The 20564-nt window shown below is 41.4% G+C and overlaps 1 protein-coding gene across 12 annotated transcripts in view; it reads right to left on the bottom strand.

Annotated features, from left to right (window-relative positions):
- ARMH3 (armadillo like helical domain containing 3) overlaps window positions 1-20564 on the bottom strand; it is a 129745-nt gene that overhangs the window by 54267 nt on the left and 54914 nt on the right. For 6 of the 12 annotated variants that reach the window (XR_012587777.1, XR_012587778.1, XM_074593279.1 and 3 more), the window contains 3 exons: window positions 18170-18252; window positions 17516-17642; window positions 14781-14856 (listed from right to left, as the gene is read on the bottom strand). Coding sequence is in view for 9 of the 12 variants with exons in the window: in XM_074593279.1 (XP_074449380.1) it covers window positions 14781-14856; window positions 17516-17642; window positions 18170-18252 (286 nt within the window). In the remaining 3 variants the exon portion in view is untranslated. Of the gene's footprint in view, window positions 1-12042; window positions 12801-13310; window positions 13500-14780; window positions 14857-17515; window positions 17643-18169; window positions 18253-20564 lie in introns of those variants that run through there. The other 6 variants (XR_012587776.1, XM_074593277.1, XM_074593278.1 and 3 more) reach the window with 2 other exon arrangements.

Genomic DNA, 20564 nt, shown 5'->3' with positions numbered 1-20564 from the left:
TGGGATATATGCAAATCCCAGGCCTAGGGTTGCAAAAGGATAGGGGTTACTTTGTGCATGAGTTTGGGGGGGTAGTTGCACATGTAGTCAGGTCGCTGACTCTGATGAAGGGAAAATAAACTAATATCCTAAAGGCTGGGGCAAGTTTTATAATGAGAACTTAAAACAGCGTTTTCTTAATTTTTTCTTTAACTGTTTACTGCTGGCCTCCTTCAATAATTTTAGGCTGTTACCACAATTCCGGTGCTGTTCACCTTCTTGTGTTTCCTCTTTGTTGGTTTTCAGACAAAATGTCTTGGCTATGGTCAGCAAGTACAGAGAAGGCCTTCAAGAACAAGGAAAACCCACACAGTTCTTCCCTCCAAATCTGCCCTGAAACATCAGCAGCAGAGAGAACACTGAACTGCTGGAGCCTTGATTTTTCAAGTGAGACAAAAACAAAAATCCTGCCCACTCGTTGAGCTTTACACTGTTCAACAGAAGCAGAAAGCTGACCTTCAGTACCCGGATAATGTTTGTGTGGCAACTCTGGAAATTTGCCTCCACAGCTTCAGTTCAGACATTCCGCATTCCTCACCCTAGACTGTCGCATGGTGAACCTGTGCAAGGTTAGTACCATTCCTGCATTTCAGCAGCACACCAAAGAAAACACAGGAAAATCTCCGAATGCACCCTCTACAGCCTGCGATACTTCTATAAGGGAAACCCAGATTATTTCTGGGAAAAGGGCAGTAAAATTATAAAACGGTGGTCAAAAAGAAAAATACAGACATCTTTCCTGAGGCTAGGGGAAAGCATGCTGTGCTAAACAATTTAATAATTAAATTGAAGAAGAAAATACCATTGTAATTAACATACAAAGAACAGGCATGGCCTAGCTAATCTCATCATGAAGAGATCGAATAAAGTAGCATGCGTTTTATGGAGCAATTTAATCTGGCAAGCAATTAATCGTAAGAGCACTAAGTCAAACGAATAGATTTCCCTTTAAGAAGATCACATTCATCATCTGTAATGTATTCTAAACTGCAATTTGTTAGCCAGCCCCTGAATTTTACAGAAGACATTTACTGTCTTCCTTTAGCAGAGAAGTGATCCCTGACTGACAGGAGGGAGTGGCCTCCGTCTTTTTGAACCAGCTAGCCTATTAGCACTAATAGGTTCTGAATCATTGATGCAGGAAACAAATAACTTACAAAAAGCAGCTACAAGCCTTTACAAGCCTTATACTTTAGAAAACACTACAACAGTATTTACCAGACTATTTGAATCGCGTCCTAATCCGCTGACCAACCTGATCTGACCCATCTCCATAATAGCCTGGAGCTGATAACATTACCTATGGGGGCAGGGGGAATTAAAAAAAAATAAAAATAAAAAAACCAACCCTTGTTCACTGAGAACCTCAGCAGGCATCTCTTACTGTGCTCCTCCTGGTGCAAGTCTGGGACTCTGGCTGTCTCCATCCTCTCATATTCTCAGCTAGAAGAAAATCCTTCCCTGACTAGTTTTAAATGGAACTAGATCCATTTAGATTGTGTTTTTGTAGCTGATCACAAAATTGTCCCAGACCCTCAGTGCTTTTAATGTTTGAAGTCTTCTCACTTCCAACTTTTATTTATTTAGGATACTCCCTGCCTATTTGTTCACGTTACAAGTTTCTCTTTAGCTTCAGAAGCTGTTCCACCTCTCTTGTGTTCCCCACTACATGAGTAACCACCAGTTGCCACTTTGCTGGATTAGGTAAAGCACTCACCCAGCGTCCTTTGGAAGGAAATGATGATTCCCATTGTTTGTGCCTGCACCTGTCCCCATACAGGTTTATTTTTCTAGAAGATGTGTTTGAAGGCCTCCTGTCTTACTTGGAAAAGCTTTCTCTTGAATATTTTCCTATCTTACTGTGTGTAGAGGGCATTATTGTTCCGCTACTTGAGCACACCATTTGGATCATGAAGATTAGCAGGCTGAAAGCAATCAAAGCTCACATCCTCCAGGTGTCCTTGGGCCTAAACTGATTCCCCTCCAAACACAGCAAATGCTTTAAAAAAAATAAAGTGTTATCAAACAGACAAAAAGGTCTCAAGAACCATTCAGTGCATCTAAGTCTTAACAGGGACGTCTAGACCTTACCAAAAGATAAGTGGCAACATTCCACTTCATTTAGAAACCGCACAAAATTCACGCAACTCAAGTGGGGTTATGGACTATGCGTGGAAAAAAAGCTTGCTAGAGAAATACAGCTTCTGCCAGTGCCTTCCTGCCCCACTGTCACTCAGAATCAATTCAAAAGACAGATTTCTTCAGATTAATGACAGGATGAGATCTATGCCTGGCCGCTTTCAGTCCTCTTCCATCCTGATAATTTCCCTTATGCTCCACTCAGGTTGAAGGCATGAATGTAAATTAGCCCCATGCCAAATCAAAATTAAATAAATAGTCCTGGAGATAAAGTGCAATGAAAAAAGAAATTAAAAAAAAAAAATAAAAATCCATGAGCCGTGTTCCAGACTAAGTTCACTGGCTATTGTCTCATTCCAAAATGACTTAAAACAAAACTCATATTAAACTTACAATGAGTAAATACTGCTTTGCTGCGCTGTCAAAAAAAGCACGGCGGAAAACTTATAAAAGCAAAATCAATCAAAGTACAGATTTTGGTACTCCGGAGGGAAAAAAAAAACTCAGCAAAAAGATGGCTACACTTGAGAAAATCTCCTGATGGCTAAGCCTTTAAACTCCTCTGACCTGAACCTAAGTGCACAGTATTGTTTCCTGATGTCTTCCTGCAATATAACATCATACTTACAATTAGACCGATACCACATTAAAGAGACAGCAAGTGCAGGCACAATTCATTTAACAATTAATCTACCCTAGCTATCATTTTCACTTGTCATTAACTGCCTCTTAAATGCCCTCAATTTCATATAACCATAGACTCTTCCTTTAAACATACACACGGGGGAATATACCATTATAGGCATTATTCAAAGAAGCGCTTTCTGTCCCCGTCATCAACCACAGCATTAATCACACTGAGAGCAGTTTCTTCTCACAAATGACTGAGTTGCATAGTTGGATCTCAGCAGCAGGATCCAATTTACTGATAAGTTCACAGACAGCAGACAATACCGGGCATCTGCAGCAACACATACTGGGAGTCCTTTAAGTTTTTACCCTTTACTGATCTTTCAGAGAAAGAAAATAGATGCCAAGCACCACACGCTCTCACTGATAGTAAGTGCTCTACTCAGCATCTTTACCTGTTGGACCCAGAGTTAACATAAAGCACAGTGCACTCACAAAAAACAAGGTTTTTTGCTTCTTTTACCATTTGACCACGCACTGAAGAGACTGCTGTCTAAAAACAAATGGGTTAAGTTGGAAAGGACCTTTGGAGGTTGTGGTCCAACTTTCTACTCAGCACAGGGCCAGTTAGGCCACTTTGCTCACAGCTTTGTCCAGGCAAGATTTGAATAACTTCAGGGATGGAGTTATTCAACCCTGAGCACAACCTCCCTGAGCAATCTGTTCCAGTATTGGATCACTCATGTTGAAAAAAATTTGGGAAGAACCTCCCTTACTGCAATCTGACTTATTTTATTTCCCAGCCAAACGTAAGATCTGGGAGCAGTCTTGTGTTGTGGCTTCTTCATTTCTGACAGAAGTTTATGCTGAGAGGGGAAGTCACCAAAGAAGGAAAAAATAGCTGCTACCCAGTGAGAATTGCACAGCCTGCCCCTTCAGCAAGGCTCCAGTTATCACACATGGGCTACGCTCAAAGCAACCACAGCTTCTGAATGCTAATGAACAAAGGAATCAAGAACAACATATGGCAGACCTATTGCTTTCTGAGTTTAGAAGGGAATGTCTGCCTCAGATGAGTTCATCTCAAATGTCCATAAAAAGTTAATATCAAGCTCGGATTCCAAAGCAAGGAGTGTTGCAAAATTATAAGGAGGACATGAAATAATTATTTAAGAAGCATAAGTAAAAGCAATTGGCCTTTGCTCATGTACAGTGCTCTGCTTAAGAGGCTCCCTGTTAAGCCTTTTCAGCTACCCCATGCAGGACATTTTATAAAGTATATCACATTCATGCCCCTCTGTCAGCAGCAAGAGCTTTACATTAATTAACACAACATACAACCTTCTGGAAGAAGGATCCGGTTTAAAATTCCTCATCCAAAGTGTGGGCAATATCACGAGTTTGTTTAGAATAAAAGGCATTTATCCTGCCCTCAAAGCACTTACCAGCTACATTTTCTATAGTGGATAGAAGCATTTTTCCACAGTACCCAAAGCCATCATTGAAAACCAGCGTTGTAGAGTCTGAAATCATCTTTCCCTTGGCCACAAAGGTTGCATTACTTCCCACCCCACACAGACTCAAAAACTTTCCATAATTCCAACTAACGAGAAGAAAAATGTCACTGTAATTAATACACAAAGTGATGACCTAATTAATCACTAAAGCAGCAACATCAAAAAAGCTTTTGGGCTTTCAAAGTCTCCTAGCAAAGTCAGACAAAAAGATTGCCAGGAAGCTTTTAAGGTCATTCCACTTTCAGCCATCCTCAAAATAAGACACATTTGAAACCACGTTTTTATCTGCTATCGCACAGGAGCCCACTGCAGCGAGATGCCTTCAATGCGTCAGCGATCTCCTACTCAAGACTCCCTTCCGAGAAGCACCCAAGTTCTCACTTTTTGGGTTCACGGCAGCATTGCCTCAAGACCAGGACCCAAACTGAAGCTTTAGGCAATGGTTATGTTGCTATTTGTCTTAACGGCAAGAACAGTTTGCAAAAACCACCCTGCACCATGCCAGCACAAACAAGAAAACATGTGCTTAGAGCCCTGCAAAGAGTCACATCAGTGAACCAATGACAGTGGATATAAACTTAAAAAACACTTGGCAGCATATTAACCTGAAACTGGTGTAACAGGTCAACGCTGCTAAGAGAGACCATCCTGTTGTCCCTAAGGTGTACGCACACCTTCGACAGGGCTGACACAACCACTCACAAATCTGTACACAATCAACCAGGCTCGAGAACGGGCCTGGGCTAAAACACACTGTTTTGTTCTATTTTTCCTGCCTAGATAGTTTTATCCTGGGTCAGGTCCCCAGTGTCCTCCTTTACATGGAGCTGCACAACGTGGGCTGCTCCCCACAGAAGGGACAGAGGAATGGATGGCAGGGGAGTCCTCCTGCTCGACAACACTGACAATTTATAGCTGCTCCAGGCAATGGCAGCAGCACAGGCTGAAGAAGCAAAAAGGGGCAGTTTTGCCAGAGTTAACATCCTTCAACTAAGCCCTTATCAGCACGAGATATCCAAATCCAACACCCGTCAGAGATGAATTCTTCATGGGATCACTGTTACCTTAATCCAGTTGGCTTTGATTGCTGAGAAGCAGCCACGTACACGGGCATTTCTGACTGCTGAACCTTTACGGTTAGCATCCCCTGAGACAGGCAACAGAAATCTGACCTCAAAGCTATGCGAGGAATTGCTACCTCAGAAGCATTATACCACCATTTTCTGAATTATTCTTCTAGCTATGAGAGTTAGAAAAAATTTTAAAAACTAAAAAAGGTAATAACAAAACGTTGCGTTCTGGGATTCCCAAAGAGCCAACTGAATTCAGACCACCTGAACCTCTGATGCATCTTATGGTCTCTAACTGGACACACAGATATTATAGCCCAAAATATTTTCACATTTTGGAAGAAAAAAATAAAAATCACAACTCACTCGAGCTCCCCTTTTTTTTTCCAGGCAGCATTTTACTTTCACCTTAGTCTTTGGCTATACCAACCCGTATTTACTGATGGTTGTGAAGCTAGCCCCTGTGCTGGTAGGGTGATACAAACTTCTCTGCCTTCAGTGGGAAGAGCTCCTAAAACCCAAGCACCTTAACTCTGTTCATTAAAAGAAACACGCATCCTAGCTTTCAAAGTCTTGGAAACAAGGTGCCCTCCTCTCACAGTTCCCTGGGAACCGAGCTCCAGATTCTGGTGCAATCTTCAAACAGACCGCAGCTCTGCAGTCATGCTAACAATGTATTATCCTTGCTTTCACTTCAAGATAAGGTAGGTACTTCATTACCTTAATGAGCAGATGTACTTAATGAGCAGGTACTTTGTCAATTTAGTCCTAAAGGAAGAATTAAGAGAATAGGGCATTTACATTTCTAGAGCAAAACCAAATTTTAGGCCCCCCACTAGTATAAGTTAATAAGAAAAACATGTTACTGGATTTTGAAAAGCTTTTTTTTTTCTTTGTAAGTACACATCCCACAGCCGAGACTTTCAGAGGGAATAATAATTCAGACTGCTGCTGTGAGCAACAGATTTCTTTTAAACAGAAAGAGCAAAACAGCATTACACTACATCATTTTTCAAGGGATAAAGGTGTTATTTAAGCTCACAATGATTTTTACATTGTTTGGGTTATGAAGAAAGCCACTTAATGTTCTCTCTCTGTTAAAGCAAATCTTGAAAGCTAGATTTGAGACCAGTGGAGTTCAGAGTCCCTTATATTTACCCGAAGAATAAGAACAGCATGGGCAATGTTTCGACAAGCTACAAACAGCTGGTTCAAACTGTGCTTCAGTCATGTTCCAGTAGGGCCAGTTCTTGGGGCCAAGAGAATCTGGTTGCAGAGGCTATTCATGTCTTGCTTCCTGGCTGCATCAGAGCTACCAACAAAGATGTTGACTGTAAGGTTGAAATCTATCAATTAGGAATTGAACTCAGGCCAGCCACAGTACCAGAGAAATAATTAAGATTGTTCTCGTAAACAGGATGAAACAATACAACCATTCAAAGCGTGAAACCAGCAGACCTTTTTGGATTTTGTGCGGCAACAAAACCCCCGAGATGTTTACAAGACTGCATCCTAGCTTTGCAGCACATGCTTTAATGAACTACTGAGCTCATACGTAACTTGCCTGTGCCCAGCAACAGGATTCGAGACCAAAATATCTGCAAACAAGTCAGGAAAATAACTTCTGACCAAAAAATATTATATCCACTCATGAAATAAACCAAAACCACTCCCAATGCTAACATGTATTCTCCACTATTTTTATGTTTCTACAGAGAAAGGTATTTGGCAAGCAAAACAAGAATGTCTTGCCTGGTGCCATGCTTCTTCAGAGCAGGCAGCGCAAAGTCACTCACATAAATCAAACAGAAGACCACGATCACACCGAGAAGTCTCTTTCACTTTTCTCCCCTACTGACTGTTCTCTCAAAGCTCCTGACTCTGAATTCACTAATACCAAAGCTCAAACTATGTGCCAAACATTATATTTCCAAAGTTGAATACACTGCTCTCAAGAAAAAATTGCTAGCAGCTGAGCTACCTCCATCTTGTAAACCCACAACCTGCACCCATGAATCCAGTGAGATCCGCAGACAGGAATTCCCTTATTCACAGGGCAGTTGCATTTCATACAGAGTAAATGAAATCTGGGTTGCAACACCTCCGTAATGGAGATAACATTTCTCAGCAAACTTTGCTAAGTAGCCTACAGACCACGGCTAACTTTCCAAAAGGTTTGGATCTCAAGGAAGAAACATTTCCCACAAAGTGGCCAGGAAGACAGAGGTTCACAAGTGGGTAAATTCTGCAGTGAGATGTTCACCTTACGAAAATCACATGAACTAAGATACTTGCTGAATTGAGGAAGAGACTGTCAAACAGCGGCTGTGCGGCAGAAGAGCTTCCTTTCTGCCCAAACAATCCTCCCTTGAAGAGAGGCCTCACCTCTACAGCAATCCTTACAGAGCAGCTGAAATACAGAAGTGGATCCTTTTACAAGTCCCCTCTTTAAAAGGCCAACCTGTTGACTTTGTGACAGAAGGAAAGGAGATGAAAGGGGCCAATACAACTGCAGACATTGGAAAGAAGCTAAGGAAGTCAGTTAAGTGAGGCTGCCATCCTGGGAATAAATCACTTCAGGTTAATCCCCACCCTAATCCAAAAAGCATTGCTTACTATGAGGATAAAATTAGAGAAAGTGAGGCCTGCAGCATGGCTTTCAAGTGCATCGAAGAAAGCAAGCCGTGGCTATGGCATCTCAGACAGAGGCATTTCTTTGCCATACAAACAGCTATGCTCAAAATCAGCATCACCTCTAGAAACCTTAAGTCACCACGCAAAGAAATTAATCCTCCCAAAAACCTACTGCAAAAAAAAAAAAAAAAAAGAAAAAAAAAAGAAAGAGTTCATTAAAGAGAAAACAGGCTTGACATTGTCAGAGTCCCTTCCCAGGCAGCAGTGACTGAAATGGAAGTTACTGGCAGAAAGAAGGAAGGTGACCTGGGATGCACCTGACTTGCTGAACCACGCTGCTGTGCTCGTGAAACTGGTCCATGCAACACCACTCAACTAACAGATTTGCTCTCTGGATTTGGGCCAGTGGCAGAGACAGCATTTAATTAAGCCGCTGCATGAATGAGAAACAATGAAGGAAAATTATAGCAGAATGAAATTGGCTACGGCTCTGTCAGAGAAGCACACCAAGATGAATCAGCTAGTAAATAAAGAGCAATAACTGAAAACTAACACCACTGTCTCAAGAAGAAATCAGATAATGCGAAAGAAATGAAACACTAGTTACGTGACTACAGAAAACCCCTAAACGTTAATAAAAATACTGGAAGCATGGGTAGAGAAAAGATGAAACAAGGCACCCTGAGATAGGAGTGCTTCTTTCTTTATTTTTTATTCTTCTGTTGTTACATTGCTGGTCACAATGGCCTGGGAGTGAGGTCTTTCCCTTTCAATCCACATGCTTCCTCTGTTCAGGTGCCAGCTAATGCCAGAATCTGTTCATGTCAAAATCTGTTGCTCCTAGTAAATAAACTTTCTGTACCAGAATACTGTAAGGTCAAGTGAAAAACAAGCAGCAGTAGCAGGTGAACTCTGAGTAACCAAGCTCCGCTATACCCACTGTGGTATTTCAGAACTGTTCTGCTGTGCCAGAGTTCCTACATAACAAGAAAAGTACACAAGAAACACATGAAATGACAATAAGGGCTTACTAACTTTACTCCTTCAAAGAGGAGTGAAGTGATTACAGGTCACTAGAAAAGACCTAGAACCAAGCCAGAATCGTCATCCAGAATCCATTTACTTTCAGTTTTTCAGCATCATAATTTTTTCAGGCTACTACTTGAAAAATGTGATGAACTAATTATTCAATAGTTTACATGCATAAAGCTTGAGAGTTTTCTTACAGCAGTATTAGTAACAACTTGATCCTTAATCTTGGCAAAATTACATTAGGAAGTACCACTAAAATAGATTTATGAGTTTCTCTTTGGGTTTTGTAGCTTTTCTTTAAAAAAAAAAAAAAGTTGACTGTCTTGTATTAACCTGTGATCTGAGCTCAGAGGGATTAGTAGTGACAGCATGTCAGAGGTCATTACCATTAAACACACCTCAGTGAACAATGTGATGGAGTTGTTATTCCAGCAGTGGTAGCCCTCACAAGCAGGTTTCAGAATCGATAGGGAACGACACACTCCAGATCATGCTGGGCTAACCTGCGTCCCTGAGCACCCTCTGCTGCTCAGCGCTGGCCGCCCCGAGCCGAGCAGTTCCGCACGGTCCATCTGTCCCAGGCGTTACGTACGCACGTACGTGCTGAGAGGGTCACACCTGAGCAGCCTTAGCCAACGCTCGTGGTTCATCTCGGAGAAGTTGGAAGCAAGCAAGTGGCTTGGTTTTTTTCAGCTTGGAAATTATGGCTTTAGATTAGCCTATTGTCACAGGCAAGATGTTTGTGTCTGTGATTTTTATATAAATATATATTTGTTCATATATGCATGTGTGTGCATATGTATTTATATATACACAGATATCCATATATACATATATGAATACACACATTCATATATGCACATATACATACAGTATACACATAGATATCCATTTTTTTTTTATATATATATATATGCACATAGATTTTCTTGACCATTTATTTTCATAAACAGGCTTTAAGCTTGCCGTCCCTTTTTCATTCCCTTACTCATTGGCAAGAAATGTGTGTGTGTCCATATAAGTCTGTACAGAGAAGGAGAGGGAAAGAGGGAAGAGTGTGTGTGTGTATATATATAAAAAAAAAAATACAAAACCATATCATTTTTACACTGCCTCAGCTGGCTGTAATCCATAGGCCTCCACTCTACACAGAAGCTCTTATCTATCAGCAGGTCCTCTTTTATGTATCCCACATAAATGCTACAGCCATCCATTGCAACACGACTACGTCAGCAGCATTTAGTTCTTCTCTCCCCATGAACAGATGCTAAATTCCTTGCTGTAAAGCAGAACAATGCTGAAGGTACTACGTGGACTGCTTGCAGCCGCTCACTTTCCAACAAATATTTGAATGGAGTCTCCTCCTCTGTCAAGGTTTTCAATAAGTGCAGCTCCATGGAGCTCTGGTAATTTAACACGAGCTATAGCTTCAGAGCAGGGATGCCAGGTATCCTAGGACAAACAATTACAGCCCAATTTGGCCTTCTTTCAATCAAGTAAAATTGTGAATGTTCCTTCAGAGTACTCCTGCCCAGACTGGCAGCAAGCATAACCGTTTTATACACATCCATGCGACGCTTTAAGTGCTCCTCCCAAATCCCCCATCTCTCCTTTACAACCCCAAAAGCAGCCTTGGGAGAAGCAGCACCTCCTGTACAAAGAACAAATATCACACAGGGTGGCTCATGTGGAACAAAAGTAGCTGCAAGATGGAAGCGTGAATGAAAGCACCCAAGCGAGGATTGCAGCGTATGCTACAACAGCACAAAAAACACCTTTGAGAAAAAAAAAAAAAATCCTATCACCTAGCAGCATACTGCAAACTTACTCTCTGCTTATTAAAAGTGTTTCAGTGAGAAAAATAAAATTACTTTAAAAATGATGATGGAACGGAATTTCAGACAATGGGGAAATTCCGTCTATTAATCATTGAGTTAATCTATTTATTCACCTTGAAAAAAAACTGATGAGGAAAAAGTCTATTAAAAGAATGCAGGGATTTAGCTGCCACCTTCCTCACCGAGTAAGCAATCAGAAGATGCCCCTTTGAACCCTGCGTTAATAAAGTTCTCATTAAATGCAAACCTGCACAACGTTATCTTAAAGAGGCTCATTAGGTTATAAAAAAATTACTTGTCTCAAAATGTGCTTATTTCCTCATAGGTGAGAAGGTGAGTTTTCAAACCACCAACTGCTGCAGCTTCTCGTTTCACCCCCATCAGCACCTGCCACTATATCTTGCAGTCCATCATGTCTCAATTATTTATGTAAACCACAGAGACAAATACACAGATGGAAGTTACAATCACTATTATGGGATAGCACAGTAATAGGGATCACTCATTCCAGTATGGTATGTAAGAATTTCAACCAGATAAGGCTATTATTATTCTGTCTTCTTCAAATTTTCATTTTCTTTAGGTTGGACAGAAATTGTGACTTGTCTGTAAAAAGGAGAGCTATGGAGAGGAGGTAGGAATAGCCTCCACGGCTCTCAGTACTCAAAAGGAACATTTGTGACTGCTCTTTTCACTGGAGTAAAGACTAGAAAAATCAGATAATCAGCAACAACAAAACCCAGTCCAACTGCCTAGTGGAGAACAGGGTCCGACCAGAAAGTAGTTAATACCATAATAGGATGCACAAAATGGGATCTCTCTCTGCGGCTGTTTAAACAAGAACATGTCAAAGATTCTCTAGGTATTACTCATCCTGACTCTGTATTAAAGTGATTAATCAGCTGACCTCGCCAATCCGGGACTGTGGGGTACAAGCAGGACTGATGTGTCTCCCCAACAGTTACTCCTGTAACAGAAATGCGTTGCAGCCTGGAGAAGTTGTCAACAACTCACCACTCCTCTCCTGGCAGAAATACACAGAAGATGGCACGCTAGGGTTTAAGACGCCTGCTAAAGGCCACCACATGCATGCACACACACGGATGTTTTTACACTTGGAGTCTTTCCCTCCAGAAGTCTCAGGATAAGGAAATGACAATTTTTATTTATTTATTTTTAAACAGCTGTTGTAATGAGATGAAGATACAAACCAAAGCGTGACTTTACACTGCACTGTTACAGCAAAAAGCAGGTAATCATTGCTCATAAAAGCTTTCCAGAGCGAAGGAACAAACTGAGGGAAAAATCCCATGTGAGGTGGATTTCTCTAAACTCATTCCTTTTGTGGCAAAGGCATCCAATTAAGAAACAGTACAGTAAGACCACTCTAAGGGGACACCAAAGCGGCATAAACAAACAGGCAATCCAGACAATCGGGAGCTAAAACAGGTTCAAACCAGCATGTCCTTATCAATGCATAAGATAATTACATCTTATGAAAATACTGTCACTCATTAACATACCGTGTTTCTCTAATAAAGCCATCAGCCTGACAGCCCTAGAAGGTTTATTTTCCTCAAGCAGCCCCTCTCCCTGTTTCTCTTTGGTGATGTGCGCTTGCAGCACCTCCACGACTCGGCAACACACAGGCTCAAGCATCTGTACACAAGGCTCCAGTTTACGCTCCTGGTCCAACACCAGAAGAAAACGTGGCTCTGGTACTAAGGGTCTTCCTACAGACCTTGCTGCAGAAGTGAGAGAGCCAACAGACCCGGACAGAATGGTCTTTCCCAACAGAGTGCAGAAAGCTTTGGACCTTGGAAGGCTCGAGGTGTTCCTCGAAGAATTATCCTCTCGTCCTTCTGTGCACAAGCTGTAACTTTCGAACACCTAAATTCAGTCTTTAGGCCAAAAAGGAGTATTAAATTATTACACATGTTTCACTTCATCCATTTTCCCTGTACTGAGATGAGTCTTTTGAAACTTTCTAAAGCATGTTCTCTCAAAAAAAGGCATCTAGTCCTAGCCACCACTTTGACTGTGATGTTTCAATCACCTTCAAAAAAGCACAGTACCTTTGGATTTCTCCAGCATCCAACAACTGGCTGCCCTGAAATCTATACAGTTAAAGAACCTTTCAAATGTAACATTTTTACCATGACAAGCAAGTAAACAAGTTAGTGAAATACCCACCCCCTCATTGCCTTTTTTTTTTTTTTTTACTAAGAGGAAGTGGGCTAAATCAAACAGTCCAAGTTCTCTGAAGTCTAATCCCTCTCCAGGCCCTGAATCATCTCTAATTTAGACCTTGTCTAATTTCACTGAGTGAAAAGCCATGAAAGCCATTCATGAAAACTTAGAAGCTAGTTAGCGTAGAAGCTAGTGAAAGACCACATGAAATTTCAACATACGTGCGCAGTTGGGTGGAGCAGGGGAAAGCTTCTGAAAGTCTAGAAGAGAAACATGTCGGAGGTTTCACTGGTTCCAGACAGCACCATGCACGGAACATGTCTGATACGGGCTGCCCAGGGAGGGGTATCACGGTGCCAGTTTTTTGGTTGTATCTTGTCTCAGTTCCATGCTGATCTTTACAAAAGCAGCTGTTAAGCCAACAGGAAACAGGCCAATGCAAAATCTTGGTTGCACAAGCCATAGATGAGCACAAACCCTCCATAATCTATTGCTTTTTTTATCTCTTCCCAGTTTAGACTTCGCTCCCTGGGTACACAGAGAATTCCCAGAGCAGACACTGTGTGTCACATTAAATGACATTAATTTACCAACAGTTATGTGTTCTGCCGCCTCACTCCGAGTGCATTATCTGCCCACAAACGCTCATTTATGTCTGTTTACAAAAAATAAAAATAAAGATAGTAGCAAAATAAATCTTCTGGAACCATACATGGTGTTATTAAGCTTACAGACTTACTAAGGGAACCTGTAAGGTGGTTTATAGACACGTAAGATGTATATTGACTTGAAAGATGCCCTCAGAGAGTTTGTCCTACAATCTGTTTTGTAGTGAGGAAAATGACAAGTACTAGTAATGTAGCAGTACTGAGCTACTTGGTGTTGCATAGATACCAAGTGTCTGGGGTGACTGCAGAGATGATGGACAGATATTTTTTCGGTATAAATACTCATATCTTTTATGGTTTGTTTACAAGCCAGAGATAAACAGTAGATTCTCTCTCCCAACATTCTTTCCTTTTCCAATCAATCCGAACCATGAGCCTCTCGCCCAGTACCCAGCTTGGTCAGTACTAGCTGCTTCAGAAGCCAGGAAAATAAATTATTGCTGTCGTGAAGGAACACAACACAAAAGCACCCCCAGATATTCCTTAGCCTTGCAAGTAGAACATAACTTCTGCCCTTGAACAGGAGGAAGAGGTTTAAGAGAATACTGAAACGCCCTTAAATAATCAGTTTTAAACACACACAAAAATCTTGCAATGTTAAAAGGGGCCTCGAATCTGCTTATTACAGCTGGCTTATAGTCCCCTTCATGGCTTCATAGAATTACAATAGAATCACGCAACAGAAATCCATTAGGTCCACAATTGCTCTGCCAGCACAGCATTGTTCCCTACTGTATAACTTCTCCCAAGAATGCTGTGAGGATTAATTCATTACAGCTTGTGCCATGCTTTGAAAGCACTCAGTCTACAGAAGAGCCGAGAGAATTATTAGAAAGAGGACAATCAAACCCTGGTGATCCTCTTTTTATCCCAGTGGGCCCTGTTTAGAGCAGCAATTTAGACCAACAAAGAGAACAAATTCAAAACAAAATTCAATACAACAAATGTGAAAGCATCACGATAAGAATGCAGCCACACAGGACACAAGAATCTCTAAAGTGGTTATTAACTTCTGCTCCTTACCTAATATTGACTAATGCATGGGTCACCTTGCTTGCAGGCTCTTTCCATTGACCAGCATTGGTAGAAAGCCTTAGAACTGAAAGGAAAAGACAGTTAACAGTGTTGGCACAGAACTGGAGGTTTTCTAATCTAAAATGTCAAAAAAAATCTGCTTTAGTGAGACGGCAGCCTGGGAACCACATCAAAACAAAGGTCATCTTTGAGATAGTCTGTGATCTAGGACCGAAGTTCCCTTCAAAGCCCATCTAAGAAACGCAAGGAACATGGAAGAAGTGAGCAGAACAAGATAATGACTGTGAAACAGGAAACAGAGGGGATAGAAAAGTTTAGGTCCTCCTAACTGCTTTCATCACAACATATTAAAGTTCATTTCCCACAGAAACAGGACAGCATCCCAGATCCATGATACCTTTTATTCCACTATTCTCCTCCAGCTCCTATTTATGCAAGGTTCCATCTGAGCTGGACTACATCCTGTGATTTAAACCCAAGCCAGCAGTGATGGATTCTTTACCTTCCCTTTTATCTGGAATTGCAGGAAGGGATTACACACCAGCCTAGGGAAAAACACTCCCTGTAAGAATGAGGGCGTTGTTCTGTTGCACAGATGGTCTCTGACAGACTTGGGAGCAGATCTGAAAACATTCTGCAACAGGAAGAACTTCTAGGAAATCAAATTCAAATCAAATTCTTGTTTCCTAGAGCACCCAAAATATTTATTTGGGTCACAATCCGTAGTGTTTCTATGGTGGCAGTTACCTCCATATCTCTTGGTTAAGTACGAAAATAATAACAGATCCTGTAGCACGTTTTTGGATCGATTTTCCATATTGCCTGAATAGAAGGGAATTCTCTGGGAATTTGTATATACAGGTTCACCTTCGACTTAGAAGTGAAGGAACGGCACGCCATCAGAATTTTGGATCCTCTAGAAATACAGATGCTATAAATGAAGCACAGTGGCTACATACTCATCCCTATTACTGCATGAGAGAAGCTTTCAGTCCTGCAGATATGGTAAAGTTCAGATTCAGGACAAGAAAAATAAATAAATAAAAACCAAGGCAACTAGATTCCACCTCCCCTCCCAATGCAGAAAGTTTCAGCCACATTAACAGGAAAACTAAAAGATAAAGCAGCTTTCTCATCTGTGCTAACAAATGTCCCAAGGCTAGGGGACAGAACCCAGTGAGATGGGCTGACAAGCCAAGGGAAGCTGTCAGAACACCTGGCTAAACTGTGGCTTTCATCAACTTGAAACAGTGCTACCTTCTCACTTCCTTGTGCTACCATTACATGTCATCTGCGGGAAGGGGGCGGGGAAGATGCCAGCTTTGAGTAAGATTACATTGTCAAACAGCAGATACTGTATTTGAATATTTGAAGTAATATATTCAGAGAGAGTTTCCATTCAGGCATCTACAACATTAATTCAAAGGGTTTTGCTGTGTAGCTGGATGGAAAACATTCATGTGACAAATGAATTGTTTCAACAGGTCAGAAGTGCCTATTGCAGCCCAACCAAGTAAGTATTTGAGTGCGTTATTCTTCCATTCCACTTTCCTTCAGCTTCCACAGGGGTCGGGTTTGAAAAATTACTGGCTAGTAAAAGCACCTCATCTTACTAGCTGTAATTCTTGAGAGTAGGAAACGGGTTAGCAAAAAATCTTGCATGCTCAGAAGGCACAAAAATGGCCAAATGATACCTTATACAATGGATGAAACTGTAGGAAGTTTGTACAAAAGGGCAGTTCATTTTTGCTTGCAATTGCAGGGAGTATTTGTCTACTTTTATTTAGGTGAGGATGGTTCTCTCCCATGTCAGCAGAGTTCTGTGGTCAACTGTCTCTCTCCCACTGCCCTTTAACACCCCTTATATGCTTATATTAACTCCTGTCGTTCGTTGGGTGATCACACTGAGAAGGGAGCAGGGAGTGAAGGGAAGAAAAGTTCTAGAACAAAGCAAACAAAGAACGCAGCTATATTCTTTTCTTCACAGCTTCAAGCATCCAAGTACTACACCAGCGCTGCTGCAACTGCCCTTGGCTCCTGTGTATACACTGGCTGATTATGCCTCCATGCGTTCCCTTGCTCTCCTTTGGTCCTCTTTTCCCTGCTGGGTGTCACTTGGTGGCATTCCAGCATGCCTCTCTCTCTTTGAAGAATGGCAGCTTCTCCCTGTTTTGCCAGTAGGCACATTCTTCAGTCCAGTGATTCGCTTGTCATTGCAAGCAGGTTTGCGAGGACTCTCTTCTTGGTTTGTTTTGGCAATGAGTGCAGTAGATGTGATTTGTCTAGCACAGCACGCTTCTTGTTATAAGTTTCTCAAATTCTTTTCCAAATTCTTGTTTGCACTGAGCGTGCTTCTGTGCTGGCTGGTTTTGCAGCACTTACCTGTTCTCTGACTTGAAACTGTCAAATGTGATAGATGCAAACCACACAAAGATGCATGAAATACCACATACCTACTTGTGCCAAGAAATTTGTATTTCCAACCACAGTAAGTGGCTGCTAGGGAAGCAGTGGGTCTGTTCCTAATTTTTTTCTGACTAAAAAAAAAGTAACAAGTTTATCCCTCTCTCAATTCTTACTTTACCAAACATGTCCTAGTACACAAAACACTTCCACTCACCAACACCGCAGCAGGTGGACGTAAAACACCTGACACAAACATCCCTCCACCACCACCCGCACTTCTAGTGAGCAGTATTCCTGATGAGCCAAGAGGTACTCACCCATAGAATAAAGGTTGTCAAAATTCTGGTGCATCCGAATGATTTCATAATACAGCTCATCATAGCTGCTGGGAGTGGGGAGAAAGGTGTCTCCATAAGTGATGAACATGTTGAACAGGTTCACAACCTATACAAGGAAGTGAAAAGAAGTTACAACAGGAATATTTACACAAAATCTACTCTGCAACAGAAACAATATGAACTATGACCAAAGCCCTCAAAGAAATAACACTCAGCTGCATTATTATTATTATTATGAAGTATTACATTACTTCATCGCTTTATCTATTATTCACCTTACAGCACAGAAGAGACAGACAAGAAGCTTAAATACTATTGTATCTGGGGCCAGGAAAACAGGTTATTTTCTATACAAAGGGCCACAGAACGAGGAAAAGCATTACTAAATCTGGAAAATTAAACTAAGTCTTCCCTCACATAGACTTGTTTATTTCCATGAGCAGACCCTACAAGTGAGTCCAAGCACTGCCCTTTCCAAACAGCTAGCAAAACCAACCACAACGATATTCCTCAGCTTTGTGGCCGCCTTCTGGTATCTCCTTACTAGGCCAGAAATCCTGCATTCTTCCCTAAGATTCATTTAAGATTAATCAAGTTGTTTAAAATAAGAAGATTTGCTTTGTCTGTACTCACCATAAGAGCAAGGGTGAAGATGTTGTGCTTGGCCAGCAACACAGTCTCATTAGACATGAGGAACTTCAACAAGTTGATCAAAGCTAGGAAAAAATAATATGTATTTTTAAAATAAAATTAAAAGCAAGGCCATTCTCAACAAGTCACTTAAACAGAGATGCATTTTCATTATCTAGTATAAACTAACCTAAATGCCAGCTGCTCACCTTTCAAATATATCAATTTACATGTGGGTTTGTGTTTTTTTTGTGGCTAAAATACTGTGCTGGACAGGTACGTGACAGCTATTTTACTGTCCCACATTTATTCTCCTTCACTGACTTCCCAATCAAATCTGCTCAGACTCAAGGTAAGTCTCTTGTTAGCTTAGACAGTTCACAGGAGATTCTTCTATCTGCCAGATCCTGAAGTGAGCCTTGAGGTTGGAGAATCCCACTGTCTCGTTTCTGCTTCATACATCACCAACATGATGTATGTGTAGCCAGCCCCAAACTGTCACTCTTGTTGATACACGCATTTTAAAAAAAAGGAACAAAAAAATAACAAAAAACATGGCATGGTTTTTCTGTAGCTCTATGTCAATGCTGCTGCAATGGTACAAGGAAGGATATAGTACTTTATTGTGTCAGTTATCTAGGGCTGTGCGGCAAAGACTACAGATCTGGTTCACAGCTGTCTGAAGAAAAACAACAAAAGCTCCTGCTGTAACCACCCCAAATCAGTTAGTGATAGTGGGAATTAACAAAAAGGTTGGCTAAAAGAGCTTTAATCAAACAGACTTTACAATAAACAATTGTATTCCATATACATGAATAAAATGGGAAGTTCTTTATATTGTTTTTTTTTAGTACTTGAAAATTTCAAAAAAGACAGCTGTTTTCTTCTGCATTGTAGCTGCTCAGGACCGAAAGCCGATGCCTGCTAGAACAGATTCTTAATGTACTCTCTGCAGTCAACAGAATTCAAGACTTAAAACATCTGAATTAGATGGCCTGCAAAGTCAAGCCGAAATGCTATACAGAATTTTTAAAAAGAGATTCTAAATTACCTACTAATTAGTAACTGCATCTAACAGAGTAACACCAGGCATTACTCCAATTTCTTATATGTACAACTAGAATTTGTTAATCTGTTCTTACCCCCACCATTACACAAGTGTTACACAGTACCCAGTAACACGTGAGAAAACCAACTCCAGTTTGGGAGAACCCCATAGCAAGTACAGAATAGATCATTCACCTCAGCCTAAAGGTAACAGGCTATGAAATAGGAGAACATAAAGCACAGGGAACAGGAATGAGGTAAGGGCAAAATTTAGATACACACACACACACACTCCCCCCTTCAGGATTACAAAGTATTCACAAAAGGTAAAACCAAAAAAACTACAGTAAAAAGACATATGTGAAGAGACTGGTAAAATCTGGAATTAAACTAAATTGTCAGATTCTGAATACAGTCCTGCAACCACTGCCTTCCAAAACTAGAAGTTCACCAGGAGTATCAAAAGTTTATGTATGCCCCCAAAAGGGAAGCCTACAGCCCTAGTGTGGGTATTTACTCACTGCAGACAGAAGCCCCTTCAGTTTAATCTACCAGCTGGTGTTTGATGCTGAACCAGAATGAACAAAGTTCTCTGCAAACTGCAGACGTGCTAGTGATTTATCTTTCAGAGCTATTCCAGGATTTAGCAATCAGCAGTAGCATCTCCCCTTTCCATGACCCACCTCACAAAGCAGATATATTAATACCTTTTCAATCCAGCCACAGAACTCCCCATCCCATCATCACCTCGTCATCACACCGAAACGCCTGGGACCAAAAGCAGAGCCTGGATTCCACAATAATCCCGCTCTGGAAATACTCCTCTCAGATATTTTTCTGTAAAACAGCCGTTTCAAAACAAAGAAGTAGCAGGTACAGATGGGCTCTCCACCGGAGCAAAGATCCAGCTAAAAACAGGTTGCCAAGGTAACCAAGCCTCCACAGCAAAAAAGTCGAGTCTCCCACAGTCAGTGCCCTGGACTGAAGACAGCTGCCCTGCATCTCTGTCACAGCAACTTATTGGCCATCTCGCTATTTAATAGTTATACGCACAGTTTTACCTCTTTCACGGCTACGCAAGTCCACGCAGCCACATCTCATGACCAGGCGCTGCTGCTCAAGTACTAGCAGTTGGGGCTTCTGAAAGCAGCGCAGCAGAGCTCTGGATTTCCCATAACGAGTGGCGTGAACCCTCTTGTTCCTCCCATCCCCTCTCACTATCCCACCAGAATGCTGCTGAAAAGCCTTTGCCAGCAGGTGACCACACAGCATGACAAGAAGCCACTGAAGATCCAAACACAGTGAACGTGAAAGTCACTCGTGGTGGGGAGACACTATTTTTAAAAACACG

The sequence above is a fragment of the Larus michahellis genome, chromosome 6, assembly GCF_964199755.1.
Source record: "Larus michahellis chromosome 6, bLarMic1.1, whole genome shotgun sequence".
In the NCBI taxonomy this organism is placed as follows: Eukaryota; Metazoa; Chordata; class Aves; order Charadriiformes; family Laridae; genus Larus; species Larus michahellis.
The sequence above is the reverse complement of the archived record's forward strand: the minus strand, read 5'-3'. Positions and strand labels throughout refer to the sequence as shown.